This window comes from Artibeus jamaicensis, unplaced genomic scaffold (genome assembly GCF_021234435.1).
Source record: "Artibeus jamaicensis isolate MK-2021 breed Jamaican fruit bat unplaced genomic scaffold, CSHL_Jam_final contig_797, whole genome shotgun sequence".
In the NCBI taxonomy this organism is placed as follows: Eukaryota; Metazoa; Chordata; class Mammalia; order Chiroptera; family Phyllostomidae; genus Artibeus; species Artibeus jamaicensis.
The window spans coordinates 13,726,758-13,745,873 of NW_026521977.1; the positions used below are offsets into that span (position 1 = coordinate 13,726,758).

The 19,116-nt window shown below is 35.8% G+C and overlaps 1 protein-coding gene across 3 annotated transcripts in view; it reads left to right on the forward strand.

Moving 5' to 3' along the window:
* The window catches only part of ANO3 (anoctamin 3), a 287,665-nt gene that overhangs the window by 155,580 nt on the left and 112,969 nt on the right, over positions 1-19,116 (forward strand). For all 3 annotated transcript variants that reach the window (XM_037132986.2, XM_053673141.1, XM_053673142.1), the window contains exon 4: positions 2,223-2,341. In XM_037132986.2, coding sequence (XP_036988881.2) covers positions 2,223-2,341 — 119 coding nt within the window. The remainder of the gene's footprint in view (positions 1-2,222; positions 2,342-19,116) is intronic.

The window sequence follows — 19,116 nt, forward strand, 5'->3', positions numbered from 1 at the left end:
AATGTTTTCAAGTTACATGTATTGTCCTTCTTACTCCTTGGAATGACAGGATGTAATATTTACAATTTTCAGATTAATAAACTATAGATGACCCACTGCCATTAGGCTAATAAATGACGTAACCAGGATTTTGACTCAGGTTGCCTAAAACCAATATTAATTCTCATTCTGCTACACCACACTCCTTACTGCTGTATCCTATCTGGCCTTTGCTCAGAAGTTACTACAATTCTCTGTACTATAACAACATTTTTCACCTTTTGTACCGACACCTTTCCCCATGCTATATTTTTCTCCAATGCACTGATGGCAAAGCATACTTAATATTTCACTTAATTTACTACATTGTTTTTTTTTGCTCTTACTTGGATGTTTCATGTTTGCTGCTAGAACTCCAATTCATAAAAGAATGCCTCGCATGTCATAAGTGTTTAATAAATAATTATTGGCTGAATGAAATGTAATTTACCTAAATCTAGGGGAAACATTAGAGTTTACAAACAAACATCAGCTTTGAAGTCAGATCTTGATATGTTTCAAGTCGAAATGCACCCCCTGCTGATTTAGTGACTTTGGCATGCTACTTAATTTGCATATATCTTCATTTACTATTAAATATAGGTAAAAAAAATGTAACCAAATGCAGGTCCAGCTGCCTGCCATTTTGAAAGCCAGTGCACGTGAGACAGATGCTATTCTAAATTAAAAAGATTGATTTAAGTATCCGGTCACCTGAAAAGATGGGGGACTCATGTCTTAAAGGCCATCCTAGCACAGGCATGGGTTTTTATAAGGAGGGAGAGGAGAGGCAGAACAGTGGGATCAGGAGAAGGGGGTTGAAAAGTTTTCTAAGTGAAGACCGGTATAGTCCATTCTGATAAGGACCTCAAAGGTGGTCACGTGACAGTCTTGTGTGCATCGTCTGGTTTTTGTCATCCTGGTTTTCCCGTTGAAAGTCAGCAAATCTCTCAGATCTCGCAGGAATGAATATCTGAATATCGGAATCTGTGACTTTTGAAGTTAGTTACTAGGATTCTCACATAAACATTCTATTCATCTACAAGCCAAATGTTAGTCAGAATCAGCACTTCCAGAAACAATGTCAAAACAGTGGAGGGTTGGGTTACTATTCTCCAAAAATTATACCCACTTTGCAGAGTTGTAAGGATTGAAGAAAATAATGTACATAAAGCTTCTGGCTCTTGGTATGTACTCAGTAAATGTTAGCCATTGATCAGTGTTAGCTATATTAACAGGTAAAGGTTCAGCCCTAAATGCTTAGAGCACTTTAACATAATTAGTAATTAATTTTTTCCTAAAATATGGTGTGACCTGTCCAATCTTAGTTCATTCCAGTGCTAAGAACCTGATATTACTAGCTTTATATGGCATAACACATACAGCAGATTTTAAGCTTTACTAATAAAGATATTAATATATGTTTTATAATCAAGATTGTCTTTTTTTCTGTCACAATCTTATGTCAAATTATTGAGCTCTTTAAAGCATTATATATAGTTGTCCATGTCAGAATTTGTGTTTAGTAGTTTATTAACAGTTTTTAAAAATAACTGTCTTCATAATAGTTTTATTTATTTACTTGGAAAAGTTTAAACATATATGAATCTGTTTTTTAATTTGAAGCAATATTTGAATCATAGGGAATATAAATTTTTGAAGTGTGTCAACGGTTCTTATAGCCACCATAGAGATTTTGTGCATTATACTCTTTGACATTGATTATAGCTTGTTCATTATTTTGTGAAATCTTTCTTGTAATGTATTCTAGCAATTCTCAAATGTACACAGCTTTTAATTCATCAAATAAATGCTCAGAAATTATTGAATTCATACAAATATCTATATTTGTATGAACTATCTCCTGATACTGAATTTTTACAAATATCTCTAACTTCAAGTTCAAAACGGTGGTGTCCAGTAAAATGTGCCTAATTCTAATTTTACTTTCAAAAAGTGTAAGTATGTTAAATACCCGAGATGCATTTAATTTTTACGAAAGTTACTCTAGTGTCAGTATTAATCCACTAACAGACAAGCTTTCATGCTATTAATTTTTTTGGCTTACTAGGTGGATGGGTCATAAGATAATTATACTTGGCTGAGCACTAGGAAAATATGAAAAAAGGCAAGATTAGTACATGTAAAGAGACAAATTCTTAAAAGGATAAAAATGGATATAATTATCTTCTTCTCTTTTGTAGCCCTAGGAAAAGATAAGGATTACTTGGATGAATCAGAACATGCTAATTATGACCGTTCTCGGCTCATTAAAGATTTTGTTCCCAAAGATAATTCTGAATCCAAGAGAAGATTGCCAAAGGTAATGTAAATTGAACTAGCAACAAGCCACTTGAAGGCCAAAACTCCTGAAAACTTTTAATTTTTCAACTGTAATCTACATTGTGCTGGAGAGTGTAAGAGGACACACAGTTTAATAGACATGTCTGAGGATGCAAAATTCAAAAGTAATGTGTAGATATTACATTATTTTTATTACACACCAGAATTTTTAAAAATCTGAAATATAAAATTATTTAGTAATATCTTGTTTATGGAAGGAACTTAAAGTCAATGAAATAATTTTTCTATTATTTCACCATTTTTCACGTTTTTTGAAAGGCAGCATGGTTTAATGAATATATGAGTTTTCATATCAAATGGATTAAGCTTTGAATTGCAGTTCCTTTACTTACTAATTTTGTTAACTTGAGCAGGTTAAACTCTCTTAGCCTTGTTTTACCTGTCTATAAAATAAGAATCACATTGTCTGCTTGACAAAATTCTTTGCTGACTGCCTGAGATAACCATGTGAAAGTATCCAGAGCACAGTGACAGCTGACTAGGTAGCAGGTTTTTATAACAACCTGGAGGCTGATAATACCTCACTGAAACTAACTAGTTCATTAACAGTAGACTTATCTTGAATAACCAGGATAATTTTCAGTTTTAAAAACATCCTTGCTTGAACAATCACACCATCTCTCAAAATCAGACTCTTCAAAGCATCTGAGGTTGTCTAACACCCTTTTGAAGTGTTCCAGCACAAATCCTGGCTCAGTTCAAACTCATTGCTTTGTTTGTTTGTTTTTTATTGCTTAAAATAGGAATGCCTTTGTAAAATTTTCAGTTTAATACAAGGGATGAAAACTTTTATTGTCACTACATGGTTAATAATCATACTTGTGAATATGAGGTCTGTCTGGAAAAAGTCCAACCATTGTTAATATAATGAGAACAGTTTGCACAATGTCAGTGTAACCTGGCAGCCAAGGAGAGTGGACTGGACTGCACACGGGTGAACAATGATGACTTCACTGTACTAGTCAGTGGTGGTGGTAGACGTCATTAAGTGAGCATGTGTACTCTGTGGTCATTGCATTTAAAATGACTGGGTGAGTAGAGCAACCAATCTGCATCAAATTTGTGTTAAGCTTGAACATTCCTCCTGAAAACTACTCAGGTGATTCAGAAGGCCACAGCTATAGACAAACTGGTGATAGGCAGCTACATTACTACAACATACCTGCACATGCATCACATTATTGCAGAACTTTTTGTTGAAACATCAAATCACCCAGGTGAATTGGACCCCCTACAGCCCAGATTTGGTGCCCTGCAACTTCTGACTTTTCCCAAAACTAAAATCACCTTTGAAAGGGAAGAGATTTCAGACTGTTGACGAGATTCAGGAAAATATGACAGGGTAGTTGATTGTGATTGGTGTAAGGTCCCAAGGTGCCTGCTTGGAATGGGACTGAGGCTTCATTTTCTTATGTATAATGTTTCTTGTATCTTATATCTTCTTCAATAAATGTCTCCATTTCCCCTATTACATGGCTGGATTCTTTCTGGTCAGCCCTCGTATATCACGTTCTCTGCAATGTTTGCTTTGATTTGGCTTGGATTAATTTCACAAATCCTTTTTTTAGTCACCACCAAAGGATTAATGAAGATATATGGCACAATTTAAATGTTATTATAAAAGAGGCCAAACTTCAATAAATACATGCAGCGATAAATGTTGCGTCAAGTTTATTCATTCTTCTTAGGTTTTGTTTAAAGGAGTCACACTGTTTTGTGCCTGTACTTCTTAGGATATTCACAAACCAGGAGTGGATCTCCCTGTGTTTGCTTTGTCTTCCTCTGTATACGATTAACACAGTGGATGTCTAGAGAGTCTATTATCTGTGAAGTATTGTTCCAAGTGACTTAAAAGAAGGAATTATAAGAAAAATTTAGGAAAAAACAAATGTTTTTCCTTAAGATCCCTATGTCCCCAACAGGAAGACAAGTGTGGTGCACTTCACATGATTAGAAAATGAACCAGGATTAAATAAAATTGGAATGTCTGCTTCTCTAGAATTTACCGCATGCCAGCAATGAAACCCTCCGTTTCATTTCTTCTCAACAATAGTCATTTCCTAAACTTCACTTCGACAAAACTTGAACTTCAGAATATAAAATTAAGTAGAAAAGGTCAAATGGCTATTTTTGTATAAATATTTTCTGAATGATTTTGAGTCTGCATGGTGAACTTTTATTTTGATCAAGTATTTATTGCTTCTGATAATTTAGCAAGCTAAATATATCAGTAAGGCACTATAGGTTGTTTTGGAATTAATCTTCAGAATAACAAATTGTATCTTTAGAATATTTTGCTTCAAATTATTAACTGTTACCATGTGTTAATTAATTACACTAAAATTCTTTAATATTTGAAAGATGGAAAACATCTGCAATATGGAGATTGAATATAATGATGTTATATTGATAAAGCAGTAAGACATATTTTTTCTTTTTTTGGAAGCTACTATGTGCCAAGCTTGGCACTATAGGACAGAGAAAGACGGCAAACAGAGCAGGTTTTGCTGTCCAGGTGCTGGGATGCAATTCAGATACGGGCACGTAAACGAAGAATGCTAGGAGCTCTATAAATTAGAGATGATACTAAATATAGGATAGGTCAAGATTTAGCTGGCTTACTTTTTATAATCGAAGCCATATTTAAATATCTCAGAAGCATTGTAGTAGGTAGAAAATTGATCATAAGACCCTGACAAAGACAAAAAACAAAACAAGAACATAAAGAAGAAACTAAAAACAGTCAAATCCACAGAATCCTGAGCTCCACAAAAAGTGTTTGGGGATGGTTTGTTTCTCAGAAACAGTTAATGGAGACAACCGTAACTGTTAAAAGATAGCATGTTGGCTGGTATCAGTGATGGCTATTAAAAAGTGAATTTTTCATCAGTTACTGGGAATATTTGCAAAATCGTCTCTGAGTTTTTCACATCATACTCATATTATTCATTTAATTCTATAGAACCCAAGTATATTTAAATATCATAACCCAAATTACGTGGTATCTAGGCAACCTATCTAAACTTTCTGAAATGACCATTTCTCAAATTCTATTTACAAAAGTGCTTTCTTGGTAATAACATTAAAGTAGGTCAAAATTCCAAAATTACCTTTAATTGTATTTAGGATTATTATATTTGTATATAGAGTTAACAGCAGTCACAAACATCCAATAAAAATAATGAACTAGTTTTTTAAAGGCAAGTTTTTTCCTGTTCAACATTTTGACGAAAAGTTCTCTCATACCTTTGTGGATAGAAATCCAAAAAGCACATTTGTAATATAAGAAAAGAATCAGTTTTATAAATTTATAAACTGGAGTTCTTGGGCTATCTGCAGGCAAAGTCTTGAGTACAGAGGGATTGTCTTTAACATAGTTTGGGTTAAAACATGATTGCCTTTCTCCGTCATAATAATATAGAGACCACTGTGAGTAACACTTAAAGATAAGGTCCTCTAGTCAACAGGGTGATCCTCAGAAGCAAAATTCTTCTCTCTGCCAAAAAGCCACGCTCTATGCACCTGCTGAAGCCTGTAGAAGTGGACAGTGTACACAACTGTCTACAGTTAGTCTGTGTGAGAAAAAATAAACCCGTGGAGCAGAATCCATATGATTTCTGCTTCATGAAAAGTTTACTGCTGCTACCATCTCTCAGGATGCCAACAATAACTACAGCAGTTGCCAATAATGAATCTGAGAATATAAATCTATATTCCAAATGATGGTGATGTCTCCTTTTACAGAACATTTGGTATCAGATTAGACATAAAAGAGGTTATGGACTAGGAAAATCTTAGCATGAATATTTTAGCAGTTCGTTAAATTTAAATCCCAAGGCCATTCAATGTGATTGTGTAAATTGGCAGATGGTGTTCATCTTTAACTCGGTAACAGGAATAACTTTCTGTTAAGACTGGAGACACTGATCATTTGGTGGAGAAGGTGAGAGGGAGCTGTCTCTGTGGCCTTGTATAAATGTATCTTTCATGTGGGTGTTGGCAACTCTTTTATTTCCCTCCGTGGCTCTTTGCCTCTATATTATGTACAGGGATTCATATTCTGTATGCGCATACTTTTCTCAGCAATTGGAGAAAAATGATGATGAACTACAAGATAAAGGACTAAACTTGACCCTATATGGCTGTTTTAACTGACAAAATTATACATGAAATCAAATGTTAATTATCTGAATTTATTGAAGTCGTTATTTTCTAAAGAAAAATGTTAATACTTTGCTAACTTTAGGACTTAAAATGATGCATTTTTATGTTTAGTAATATTATTATGGGCAATGATAGCCTAGTATTTGATTTTCATGTAAAATATGGGACCTACAGCACATTATCTTGATTTATTCATCTTTTGGCCTGTGTTTTACATTTATCTTCTTGCCTAGTATTAAGAAAATTCCTTTTCCAATAGCCCAGAGGATACCTGGTCTGGTCGGCAGAGTCTGTGGTACCGAGGGGGACACAGTCCTCCCTGTGTCATTGGAGGCATCTCCCTCCCCTTGTGCCATTCAATTGCTTCCAGTATATATTTTCCAGAAGATTTAATATAAGATTTTCCAGGATTATTCCACATTGTCTGTGAATTGCTTAAATTTAAAAGTGTGTGTGTGTGTGTGTGTGTGTGTGTGTGATGACAGAGGTAAATCAGTTATGAAATATTGGTCCTTCAAAAAACATGCAAGTGCACCCTGGCTGGTGTGTCTCAATGGACTGAGCTCGGGCCTGCAAACCAAAGGAATTGCAGTTCGATTCCCAGTCAGGGCACATGCCTGGGTTGCAGGCCAGTTCCCAGCAGGGGACTCACGAGAGGCAACCACACATTGATGTTTCTCTCTCTCTCTCCTTCCCTTCCTCTCTAAAGATAAATAAATAAAATCTTTTAAAAAATGTGCAAGTGTCTCACAAGAACTAGTCAGTTATGCAGAGGGGAGGAAAACGTTTTAGATGCCTACCTCACATCTTGTAACAAGAACTTAAGATCTCAATATATAGGAAATTCAAAATTAATATGTAAAAATAAATTAAACATTTTTAAAAAATCACACAATTTTTAAAAATCGGCTTTTTAAAATGGGTTTTGGAAATCAGCTATAAAATTAATCATGGAATGCTTAATAGATTGGAGTATTTCCATACTAATCAGTATCAAAATTACAATCAAATTTAAAGTAAGATATAAACTTAACACTTGGTAATGAGCTGACCTACTGGAATATTCATGTATGTAAGGATGGTTAATATTCTTAATCTGCAAAGATAACATAATAGTATAATTAACCAATTTAAGAGTAAAAATATTGAAAAACAATATAATTTTAACATGTTAAATGATAAGCAGTACTAATAATCACAGAAATACAAATGTAAGCAATGCTCTCTTAAACCAAATTAGGAAACATTTTAACACAAAATAAAATCTAGAATTTACACTATAAACTTTTCATTCTATTTCTTGCTAGTAGATATGTATATTGATCCAAATTTTCTGGAAAACAATTTGACAATAAGCATTACCAGTCTTAAAATAATCTTGTTCTTTGACCCACTCTAGGAATTTATCCGGAGAATGTAATTAAATGTTATCCCAAATAATTATGTTGAAGGATGTTTCTCACACTGTAATTTGTGAGGAATGGGAGGGATTAAAGCATTTAAATGTTCAAGAATAAAAGATGAAATTAAAAATAGACATGCCCTCAAACAAAGCATTTGAAAAATAACCAACCCCCTCAGTGTGGTTATGTAAGAAAGTAGCTACAAAAACAATATGTGAAGTCTGATACCAATTGTATACAAATCTTCAGCTCTTTTTCACTGAGAAAATGCTTACAGTCTAAGAATTTTATACTGTTTAATATAATTTATACTATATCTTAAGTTTAATACATAAGTATTACCATCTTATCATTCCCATTTAAAATTTTTGCATAGCTAGTAAAGGACGGAGCTAAGCTTAAAAAGAAGATGATTCTGTTTTCCAAAGTTGCTTTTCTACTTTACTATACTGGCGAGACAAGAGCAAGGCAGGGTTTTTACCTCTGTGGTCTGGTCACCATAGTAAGTAGCATTCAGTGAGTCCCCCCAGTACGGATTGATCGCTTACACACCGGAAGCTGTGGCTAGGCATTATGTACGCATCATCTCAAGTAATGCTCATAACTCAGTGAGAGTAAGTGGTAGTCATCTCATTTTACCCATGAAGAAAGTAAGGTTAGAGAGGTAAGTTCCTAGCCTAGTTTCTGAGCCGGGCAGAAACAGAGCTGGATTTGTAGCCTGTCTTTTTGACTCTAGAATCCTGTGCTTCTCTGATTTTGGTTCAATAGTTAATATAAGAATTACACTCATATATATTAATCACACCTGTCTAACGCCCTAAAACATTGCTCTGAAGCAGACAGATCAGCATTTTAATAATTGCGTGGCTGACTCAAAGAACCCAGGAGTGGATTGACCTGTTTTTAATTGTATCAACAGACTAATAAAAATAGACAGGGAGTCTGTTACAAACTTAATACTAACCCTCAGAAAAATCGTGAAAAGGGAAAATGTTTATATTCCTTGGAATTGCACAGTAATCCGTATACTAGGTATTTTCAACTACATCTGCTACACAGTATGGGACTCCTCTTATCAATCAGGAAAAAAAAAACACAAAACACCCACCTGGTCCACAAAAGCCCAGCTCTATGGCTGCCAACAACTCTGTGCAGAGCAGAATACTAGGGTATCAAGGCATGGAGACATTTTAATTATTAGAGTAGATTTAGATGAGGGAAAGATCTGCTAGGGCAGATCTTTTAGTTCCCTTAAAAACTACAGCAGAAATAATGTGCTTGTCTCCTTAGGAAATCTTATTTCATCAGAGATACAGAAAACAAACAAGAAGCCATACCTGTTTTCTCTTTCCTGAAACTAGTATCTTGGTAATTAGACACACAGCAGGCTCCCCCAGTCACCAGCTCATGTGTTTTCCCCGTGAGTGTTTAAGAGCTCATTTCGGGAGATCTGTCTCCTAAGCCTCCCTGGAGGACCTTAACTATAAAATGAGAGCTGCAGAAACTTGTCTGCAGAAATTTTAAACATGTTTATGGAATGTGAAAGTAAATTCAATAGATGAGTGTATGAGCATGCCAATTAAATTGTACAGATAATTGTTCTGTACAATTATTTATGCATTTGATCAATACAGGCTCACATTAAATTCATGTTGTAACTACTTAGATGTGAAGACAGAGAAGTTAGATCAAAACTAATGTTATTTGAAGATACTGAAAGTCAAAGCTACCTCACTCATCTCCCTTCTCCGAGTTATGGAGGTAACCGGGTAACCAGGCCCTCCAGGCTATGTGTAGATCAGAAAGATCACAGGACTGAGTTAGAACATTAGTGATATTGATGATATTAAATAGATATAGCAGCTAACATTTATTGAGGTTTTTGGGGGGATCTCGAAGGTGACCTATGCTCTTTTAGCCTCACAGTAACTCTGAAAAGCTGTGGTATATTTTTACCCACATTTCATACCTGAGGGCATGGGGCTTATAAAGGCAAAGTGACTTTCTTGTTATCGTAGAGTTGCGTAAGCAGTAGCAGGAATTATACAGAAGCCACCACAGTGTTAAGTCCCGTGCTGTGCTGTGTACATGTTCTGGTACAAATAACACCCCTGTGTTATTACAAAATCTTTTACTATGAAATAATAAGCATGTAATTCTGTAACATAACAATATCACACTCAAGCACACCATATGACATTTTAGGTGAAATGTTCAAATTCAATCTATAAATTATTACACCCATATTATTACCCAACTCACCACACTCAAGCAGACCTTACTTATGCCAGATGCTGTATGATGGAGATATGGACAAAGGGCTGGCTATATGGAAGCTCTGAGACAAGTATATCAGGTAGGTAGAGAACATGTTTGCATTACTGGGGGATCAAGTACATTAGGGACTATGCATATTGTCCTTTGCTTGATGTTTTATGCTTACGATTAAATATAATAGAATTGAGAGTCCTGTGCTCAGATCTTGATGAACAATAAAATACCCTTTCCCGGTCGCTTGTAGCTCTTCCCCTGCCCATATCCTTTTCCTCCGCTCCCATGGGCATGTGGACTTCTTGATGTCACCAAATAAATTCATCAAAATATGAATAGATTGAGCAGCTACCACTAATCTCAAAGTAAAAGAATGTCAACAAAAATAAAGCACTCTTGTATTTGCTAAATAACTTCTGATGCTTGTGGTATTTTTTAAAAATTATTGCTGTTGAGGTTTTTGCAAGATACAAATCGGGATTGTTGATGAGGGTGCCCATCACAGAAAACCTATATGGTTTTATTAATCTCCTGATGCCACAGGCAATTTAAACCCAAGAGTTACAGTTACCTGCCATGTGTTATTTAAAAGTTTCACACTATTGCATGAACTTAAAATGTCCTACTTGGTGAGCCTACTGGAAAGTCAATGGTTAAGCCTGCTGACTAACTCAAGGCCACGTCCATCAATTGGCTGCTGCTTCGCTCCGTGTCTCCTCAAGGCCAGTTACAAGTTGCCCTGTGGAAGCTTTCTTAACGGAAATAAATGTAATTCTCGGTTGCATCTCACCAAGTGAATGTTAACCACAAGGAGGAGGGTGGCAAAAACACTCAACTCCATTTATGTCCTTATTTTTACATAACAGTTACTTTCATCACTTTCCGATTACAGTCACCTTGTTATATTCAGCCCAGTGCCAATAAAATGCGATCTGAAGTTTACCAGATGCAGGATTTTTTCAGAAATTACAAAGGTTTGTATTTATTGTACCCTTCTCTAATGAACAAGAAAATGAGACAATTTCCATGAAAAGCTGAATAAATCAATAAGAATTCCTAGTGAACCCGACTCAGCTATCATAAAACATTACCTGGCTCACCAATGAAAAAGTCTCATTTGCCAGACCACTACTGTTCAGGCTGAAAGATATCTCCTCCCTGGTATGTTCATCTACACCTCATTCAAATAACTTAAGAAAGTGAAATACATGATTAAAAATTGACAATAAAGTGATCAAAGTGTCATATGACTAAATGTCACCTAGGTGAATCATACAAAGACACGTTAACCAATGAGACATGAAGTAGCCTCCTGCTGCACCCTGTTCCTAACTCCCTTAAAATAAAGTAAAAAAAAAACAACACAATACAGGTATTCTTCTAACGAGATGAGCTGTCTGTTTTCAAAAGTCATTATTCAGGCTAAGGCATTTAAAGAGTTGTCTAAAAACCCTCTAGTCAGATGCTTTGTGCAGCATTCAATATGTGACACTCCGGCTAATGGAAGAGCAGACGTGGAGGGGAGAACTCACTGTTGTCGGGCTGAACAGGGCTTTAAAGGAGATTGTCATTTGAGACTCCGGTGTCAGCAATGAAGGATTCCAAATGCAGCTGAACCCGGAATTCTGACTGTGGTATGTTTCGTAGTACATCAGTCTAGATTACTGTTCTGTTTTCTTAAAAATTGGTGGAGAAGCCAATTAAGAATAATTGATATTGATTTCAGAATGGGGGATGAGTGTGTCTGTTATTTCAAAATATTAAAAATTTATTTTTAAAAATAAGAAGTGTAGGATCTATATGGTTATATTTTATCAGTTTGTCTTGCATGTAAAACAAAGGCCATCTCTCAAATTTTGACTAATTTTAAGCTCATTTGAATGGTTAGTTTCATTGAAATAGTCATCCACAAAGTCTACTCTAAAATTAGTTCTTGATTCAAAATGTAGAAGATAGAATTACTTGTTAAAGTACTTATTTTTGGAGTGTTCTTAAAAATTATTTTATTCAAGATGTTTTAGTAAATAATTTCAAACTAGAAAATATAAGAAAAAAATCCAAACTTGAAGCATATCTCCTATCGATAAATGTTAAAATAAACAAGTAACACAACTATGAAATTAACTGTGATTTTAAGCTAGGGAACAAAACAAAAGGTTTTCACCTTGCTGTCTTCATTTTTTTTCATAGTTTTAAAGGTGATAAGAAAATTAATTTTGTCCCATGCCGAGGGCTTTATTTTAATTTCTTTGTTTAAAAATGTTAATTACTTTTCTTTGGAAGTGAGTTTATTTTCTAAATATGCATTTAAGGTTAGATCACTTAAAATGGATAATCATTGGTATGGAAATTTGTTCTTTTCTCTAAGAAAAGAAATAAGTATTTAAAGATTCCTTATATAGTACTTAAATATAAAAATCAGTCAGCTAGAAGAGGTATACCTAAATTTGTTCTCTGTAAATTACTTCTACTAAGAGGATATGAAAAGCTCATATATATATATATTTTTAAATGTTGATTTCATGGAGAACCAGTAAAAAAAAATACATAGTTTATGCTCCATCATAGACTATTCTATTTCGAAAGGCTTGGCTTTGGTTTCCATTAGGTGAACCAGAAAAACTTGTACTTGTGAATAAATAAAATTAGATGAAGTGAGAATAAATTTAGAACAATGCTTGTTACATTATAGAAAGTCAGTCAATATTTTTTCTCTTTTCTTTAGTTCTTGTTTAACTTTTTAAAAGAATTATAATTCTTTCCGTGGATAAGTGTCTTACTAGATGGTATCAGAGTCACACTTGATACAGTTATGCAGGTCACGTAACTCAGGTGTTTTGGGTCCTTTCTGAAGTTTTACCTTCAACAATTAATGTTCCATCTTTTGTTTAACCCCACTGATAGCATTGCCCAGCAAAGTCAGTCTCTTTTACAGGGTGCTCCAAACGAGGAAAACGAATGATGCCCCTTAAATAAAACAACTAATACCACTGTGGGAAAAGTTCCTTCAAAAGCAAGTTGTCTGATAAATCATCCAGTTAATTCATTGTTTGAAATGTCCTGAGAGAAGTAGAGATGCAACTTTTTCATTGTTTTATCTGATTTTAACTAAATTACTACTCAACCATTAGTATGAAAGTAGCTTTACATTTAAAGAAAGACTCTTCAAGGAAGAATATGTACTGTGTGATTATTCTCAATATTTATAAGAGATATGGATGTTTTACAACCTTAAAAGCAACTAATAGGCAGAACTATGACTAATGGTTAGAGTCAATATTTCAAAAATTATTTTAAATATTTTAATCAATAAAATGGTAGTTTTGGTGACATTTAAGGTTCCAATTTCACATTCTAAGAAATTTTGACTGTGACAACTTTTAGACAAACTATGTATGGTTCTGTTTCAAAACAGGTACTTTACCACAGTGGTTATAACTGGGAATATCAGAATCACCTGTAGGGCTCACTGCAGACAGAGGACAGGCTCAACCTCCAGGGCTTCCAAACATAGTAATTCCAATGGAGGCCTCAGAATTTGCACCCAAAAAAGTCATTGAATTATTGGAATGGCATTGGTTAATAGAATTATATATATTTCAGGTGTACAGTTATATGATACATCATCTCTATCTTGTCTTGTGTCTTCACCGCCCCAAGTCAAGTCTCTCTTCATCACCATTTATCCCCCCCTTTACCTTCTTCCACCTCCCCCGCCTTTCTCTCTGGTAATTGCCATACTGTTGTCTGCGTCTATGCAGTTTTGTTTTTTTTTCCTTTTCTTAAGCATTTAACCTTTTTCACCCAGCCCCCCAACCCTTCTCCCCTCTGGCAGCCATCAGTCTGTTCTCTGTATCTGTGAGTCTGTGTCTATCCTGTTTGTTAGTTTATTTTGTTCATTAGATTCCACGTACCAGTGACATCATATGGTACCTGTCTTTCTCTGACTGGGTTATTTCATTTAACATAATGTTCCCCAGGTCCATTAATGCTGTTGCAAAAAATAAGATTTCCTTTATTTGTTTATGGCCAGGTAGTATTCCCTTGTGTAAATGTACCAGGAAAGCTGTGGCACACTTGTGTAAATGTGGGACATTTACACAAGGGAATTTGCATTTCTAACAAGTCCTCAGTTGATATTGACTGTTGATGCTGCTGGTGCTCGTACCCCATTTGAGAATCACTACCTGAAAATTCCCCTCAATATCTTTAGTGCACTCTGCATTTTAGAGACTACCATGTACCGAAACCTATATTCAGTCTCAATATTTATTGATGAATAAAATAGGCAACATCTCTACCCTTACGAAGCTTGTAGTCCAGTGGAAGGGTCACAAAAAAAATAAGCAAACCAACACATAAATACCTGTTTTCCAGTTGTTGTTAAGTGGGTCATTAAGTAATGGAAAAGGAGCTACTCCGGGTGAGCAGGAGAGCAGCCTCTCAGGAGGTATTAAGGGCCAGAACCGAAAGATGAGAAGTCAGCCAAGAGAAGAGTGGGAGGAAGAGGCATTCCAGCCATAGAGTTTGCCCTGTGAGGGCCCTGGGGTGGGGAAGAGCCTGGTGTATTTGAGAAACTGGTGTGTGGCCTGTGAGGAACTCGGAGCCTGACCCGCGGGGATGGCTGAAATGAGAGGGGGCAGAGACGTAAGCAGGCACAATGCTGTGAGGGGCAGGGGACGGGGGGCTGTGGTAAGAGTTTATATTTTATCCCGAGTTCAGAGGGTTCTGAACAGATTTTTGTTTTTGTAAGATCACTCTGTACATGGGGCTGGTGTATCAGTGGTAGGAGTCGGGTGACTTTAGAGCAGTTCAGCTGAAAAAGTCCCAGTGGCTTAGCCAGGAGTGGCTGCAGTTGAGATGGATACATCAGTTTCTGATATTAACGTGTGGAAACCCTTTGGCTCTCTAACCACAGAGGTAGCAGTTATTTCAAAGTTACAATAGGGTTAATTATAATAATATGGGAGCATGTCAAGAAAGCGAAAAAATAAAGCAGGTAGAAAGCAAAATGATAATTGTGTGTGTGTGAGAGAGAGAGAGAGAAAGAAACCAATTATAGTACTGATATTATAGGTGATTTTTATTCCCTTTTGTATGCAATAAGTAAAATGTTCGTGATTATGAAATTTCTAAATTGAAATACTTCATTGAAAAGGAAAAACGGTGGCTTTGAGAAGCCCATCGCAATCTGAATGGGCCATGTGCTTGTGTGTGAATCACACATGTGGGCGTGTACATTTGCATGTGCATCCCAGGCACCGTACAAAATACTGTAGGTGCAAAATGAATAAAATATCGCTCCTGTCCTCAGAAAGGTTTGCAGTTTATTGGGGAGGATAAGAAATAGGGACATAAGAGCAATGGGTTTCAAATGTGAAAAATTATCTCTATATTATTTGAAGGCCTTTCCTGGTACCAGTTGCTCCCATCAATACCAACTCTAGCAGATCTGGAATGCACTCTCCCTTTTCTATGCTCCGTGCCTTTGCATGTAGTGTTTCTTCTACTTAGGAAAGCTCACACTCCCCCTCTCTATTCATTTTTCAAAAGTTAACTCATATATCACTTTTCAAAGACTATTTCAGAGAGGTTTGAGGATCACAGTAAAATTGTGAAGGAGGTACAGAGATTTTCCACAGACTCCCTGCCCCCACACATACACAGCTTCCCCCATGATCAACATCACTTACAAGAACGGTGACATTTTTACAGAGGATGAACCTAACCCTAAAATATCCATTGTTGATCTTAGGGGTCACTCTTAGTGCTGTACCTTCTATGTTTTGGAACAAATATGTAATGACATACACATCATAGCACCGTGCATAGAATTTCACTGTTCTAAAAATCTTTTGTTCTCTCTCTGTTTATCACTTGACCCCACCCCACACCCTTTCAGCAACGACTAATGGTGTTATTAGTGTTCTTACTCTCTCTTTTCTTTGGCATTTTTCCTGAGTGCCATAGAGTTGGAATCATACAGTATATGGCCTTCCAGGTTGCTTTCTTTTACTTAGTAATATGCATTTATGGTTCTTCATGTATTCACACAGCTTAGTAACTCATTTGTGTATAGTGCTGAATAGTAATCCGCTGTCTGGATGTACCAGCATTTACCCATTCACACGCTGAGGGGCATCTTGGTTGCCTCACAGTGTTGGTGGTTATGAATAAAGCTGCTGTAACGTCCATGTGCAGGTTGTCGTGTGGACATAGCATTTTGAGTCCTTTGGGTAAATACCAAGGATTACCATTGCTAGAGCATAAGGTAAGATGTTCAGTTTTTAACAAACACCTAAAATCGTCTTACAAAATGGCTGTACCATGATTTTATTTCCACCAGCAGTGTTTGAGAATTTCTGTTGCTCCTCATCCTCACCTGCATTTGGTGGTGTTAGAGTTTCCAGATTTGAGCCGTTCTAATTAGATGTGTGGTGGTATCCCATTGTTATTTTAACTTTATATTAAATTAAATATATGATGATGACATATGATGTGGAGCATCTTTTTATATGTTTATTTGTCATATGTATGTCTTCTTTGGTGAAGTGTCTGTTAAGACCTTTGACCCAATTTGTAGTCAAGCTGTTTGGGTGGGTTTGTTGAGTTTTAAGAGTTCTTTATGAATGTTGAATAACAGTCCTTTAGCAGATGTGTATTTTGCAGATACTTTTCTCAGTTTGTATCTAATTCTCTTGATATTGTCTTTCATAGAGTAGAATTTTAATGTTCAACTTATGAGTTATTTCTTTCATGGGTCATGCCTTTGGTATTGTATCTTAAAAGGTATCATCACTATACCCAAAGTCATCTAGGTTTTCTCCTATGTGATACTCTAGGAGATTTATAATTTTGCACTTTACATTTAGGTATATGATCCATGCTGTATTAATTTCTGTGAAATGTGAAGTCTGTATATCAATTCATTTTTTGCATTTGGATGTCCAGTTCTATCACCACTTGTTGAAGAGAATATATCACTTCTGAATGAAGAAATGAAGACTTGCTCTCCGTGGGCAGTCAATACATCATTGCTCTCAAAGCACCTGCCTTCACCCCTCTAACGGCACAAATTACACCAAATTGTAATTACTTGTCCTCCTGTCTTGCTACCTGACTAAATTGTTCTCTCTTAAAGGATGAGGACAATGGGGCATTTTTCTTTGTAATTACATTTGCACCTTGCACAAAGTCTGACTCATCACAGGAGCTCACAGAGAACTGGTGAAGAAAGTAAACATAAATGAGGATATTAGCAAAACGTTACAACTTTAGGTAGATTTACAAGTGTGGCCTTCAAGTGTTAAGATAAGTAAGCTCATGTTTAAAAATGAATAAAAAATTTTGAGTCATTTTACTCCTAGGAATTTGTATTAATAAAATAATCAGAGGTTAGCAGAGGTGTATGAACAAGGATATTCATTGCTTTAATATGAATCATAGCAAAGAATATAGGAAAACCAGCCTACATACCCTTCAGGAGAAGGTAAATAAATAATGATATAACTACAAAAAGAATGGTGTTCCGCTATTTCAAAGTGCAGTAGGACATAGCCAACCTGCTCCATGAATCCACTAGTGGGCTGAGGGCACAACAATAAATCAAACATGGGAATATAAAGTTGCGGCATCTCCCACCCTTGGACCTGGAACACCCTGACTCTGCAGATCAACTCCACTTGAGCTGCTGAGACACATCAAGTCTCAGACACTACTCCCTAAAAGGCAAGTAAAAGTTTTGAGAACCCCAATATTATGTATCCTTGATCTCATGTGTATTCCTTGCACTTAAACAAGATGAAAATAAGCACTATCATGGAACAGCCATTACTTTCTGCCCAACTCAAACAAAATTAGATAAAACTTTGTGTATTAGACATGTATATTGGACTTTTCCTGTTGTTTTACCCAAAAGTCACTTTCTTCGGGGTTCAGGTGGAACTGGCCATATTTCCTACCCAAAAATAGCCAGAAGAATTCTCCATCAATAATGACAAATACAATTTTGGACAAGGTCCCCAAGCTGAATTCCATGCTGGGATGCTCTCTGAGAACTATGTAGAAAGATGCCTCCTCTACAAACACAGGAGAGGAGAGTTATTTTTAGAAGGAAGTAATGAGGCAACCAGAAAAAGAAACAAAAAACAGAACTCAGAGATAGAATAGAGATACAATAGTAGAAGTAGTGAGGATCCTGACAACTACATTTAAATAATATCTAAAACCTGCTGTTCTGGAAGCTATGGAGCTCTATTTCTGGGCTGTTTACAGGTGGAAAGCTGAATAATTTTTACTGTATAAGCAATGGGAAAGCCTTTTGGGATTGAGAGGAAGGTAAGATTGCGTGGCTTGCATAGGATTTCTGTCATCTGGAAGTGAAAGAGTCCTGGTTAATACAGATATCTGTAGTACACAGTTGAATAAGGACACATTTTATAACAGTATACATAAAATTCTGTGTCGCTTCATTCCGTATTGCACATTGTGTGTACTGCATACGCATGCACTCATACATTCACATCTATATTTTGGTGAGAGAGAAGAGATTGAGGGAAAGAAAACTCTGAACTTGTAGTAGCAATTATCTCCAAGCTGTCATCTCTAGAAATACTGTGTCCTTATTTTGTATTGATTGTGCATTATTGGGAGAACAAAAGCAGATTTGGGGAAAAGGGGAGGGTTAAAAAAATGCCATCATTAAGAGCAGAGGAAGGGTTGGGACAGTTGGAGGAGCAGAATAACCATGAGTACAGAGTCTGGACTAGATCGTGTATATGCAGCAGCCAAGGCATTTAGAAATAAATCTAATCCAAATAGTATTATGTGTGCCTAAGAAAACTTCCCTCTGGAAAATTATCTGTATATAAAAAAAGTTTGTATATGCATATGAAGT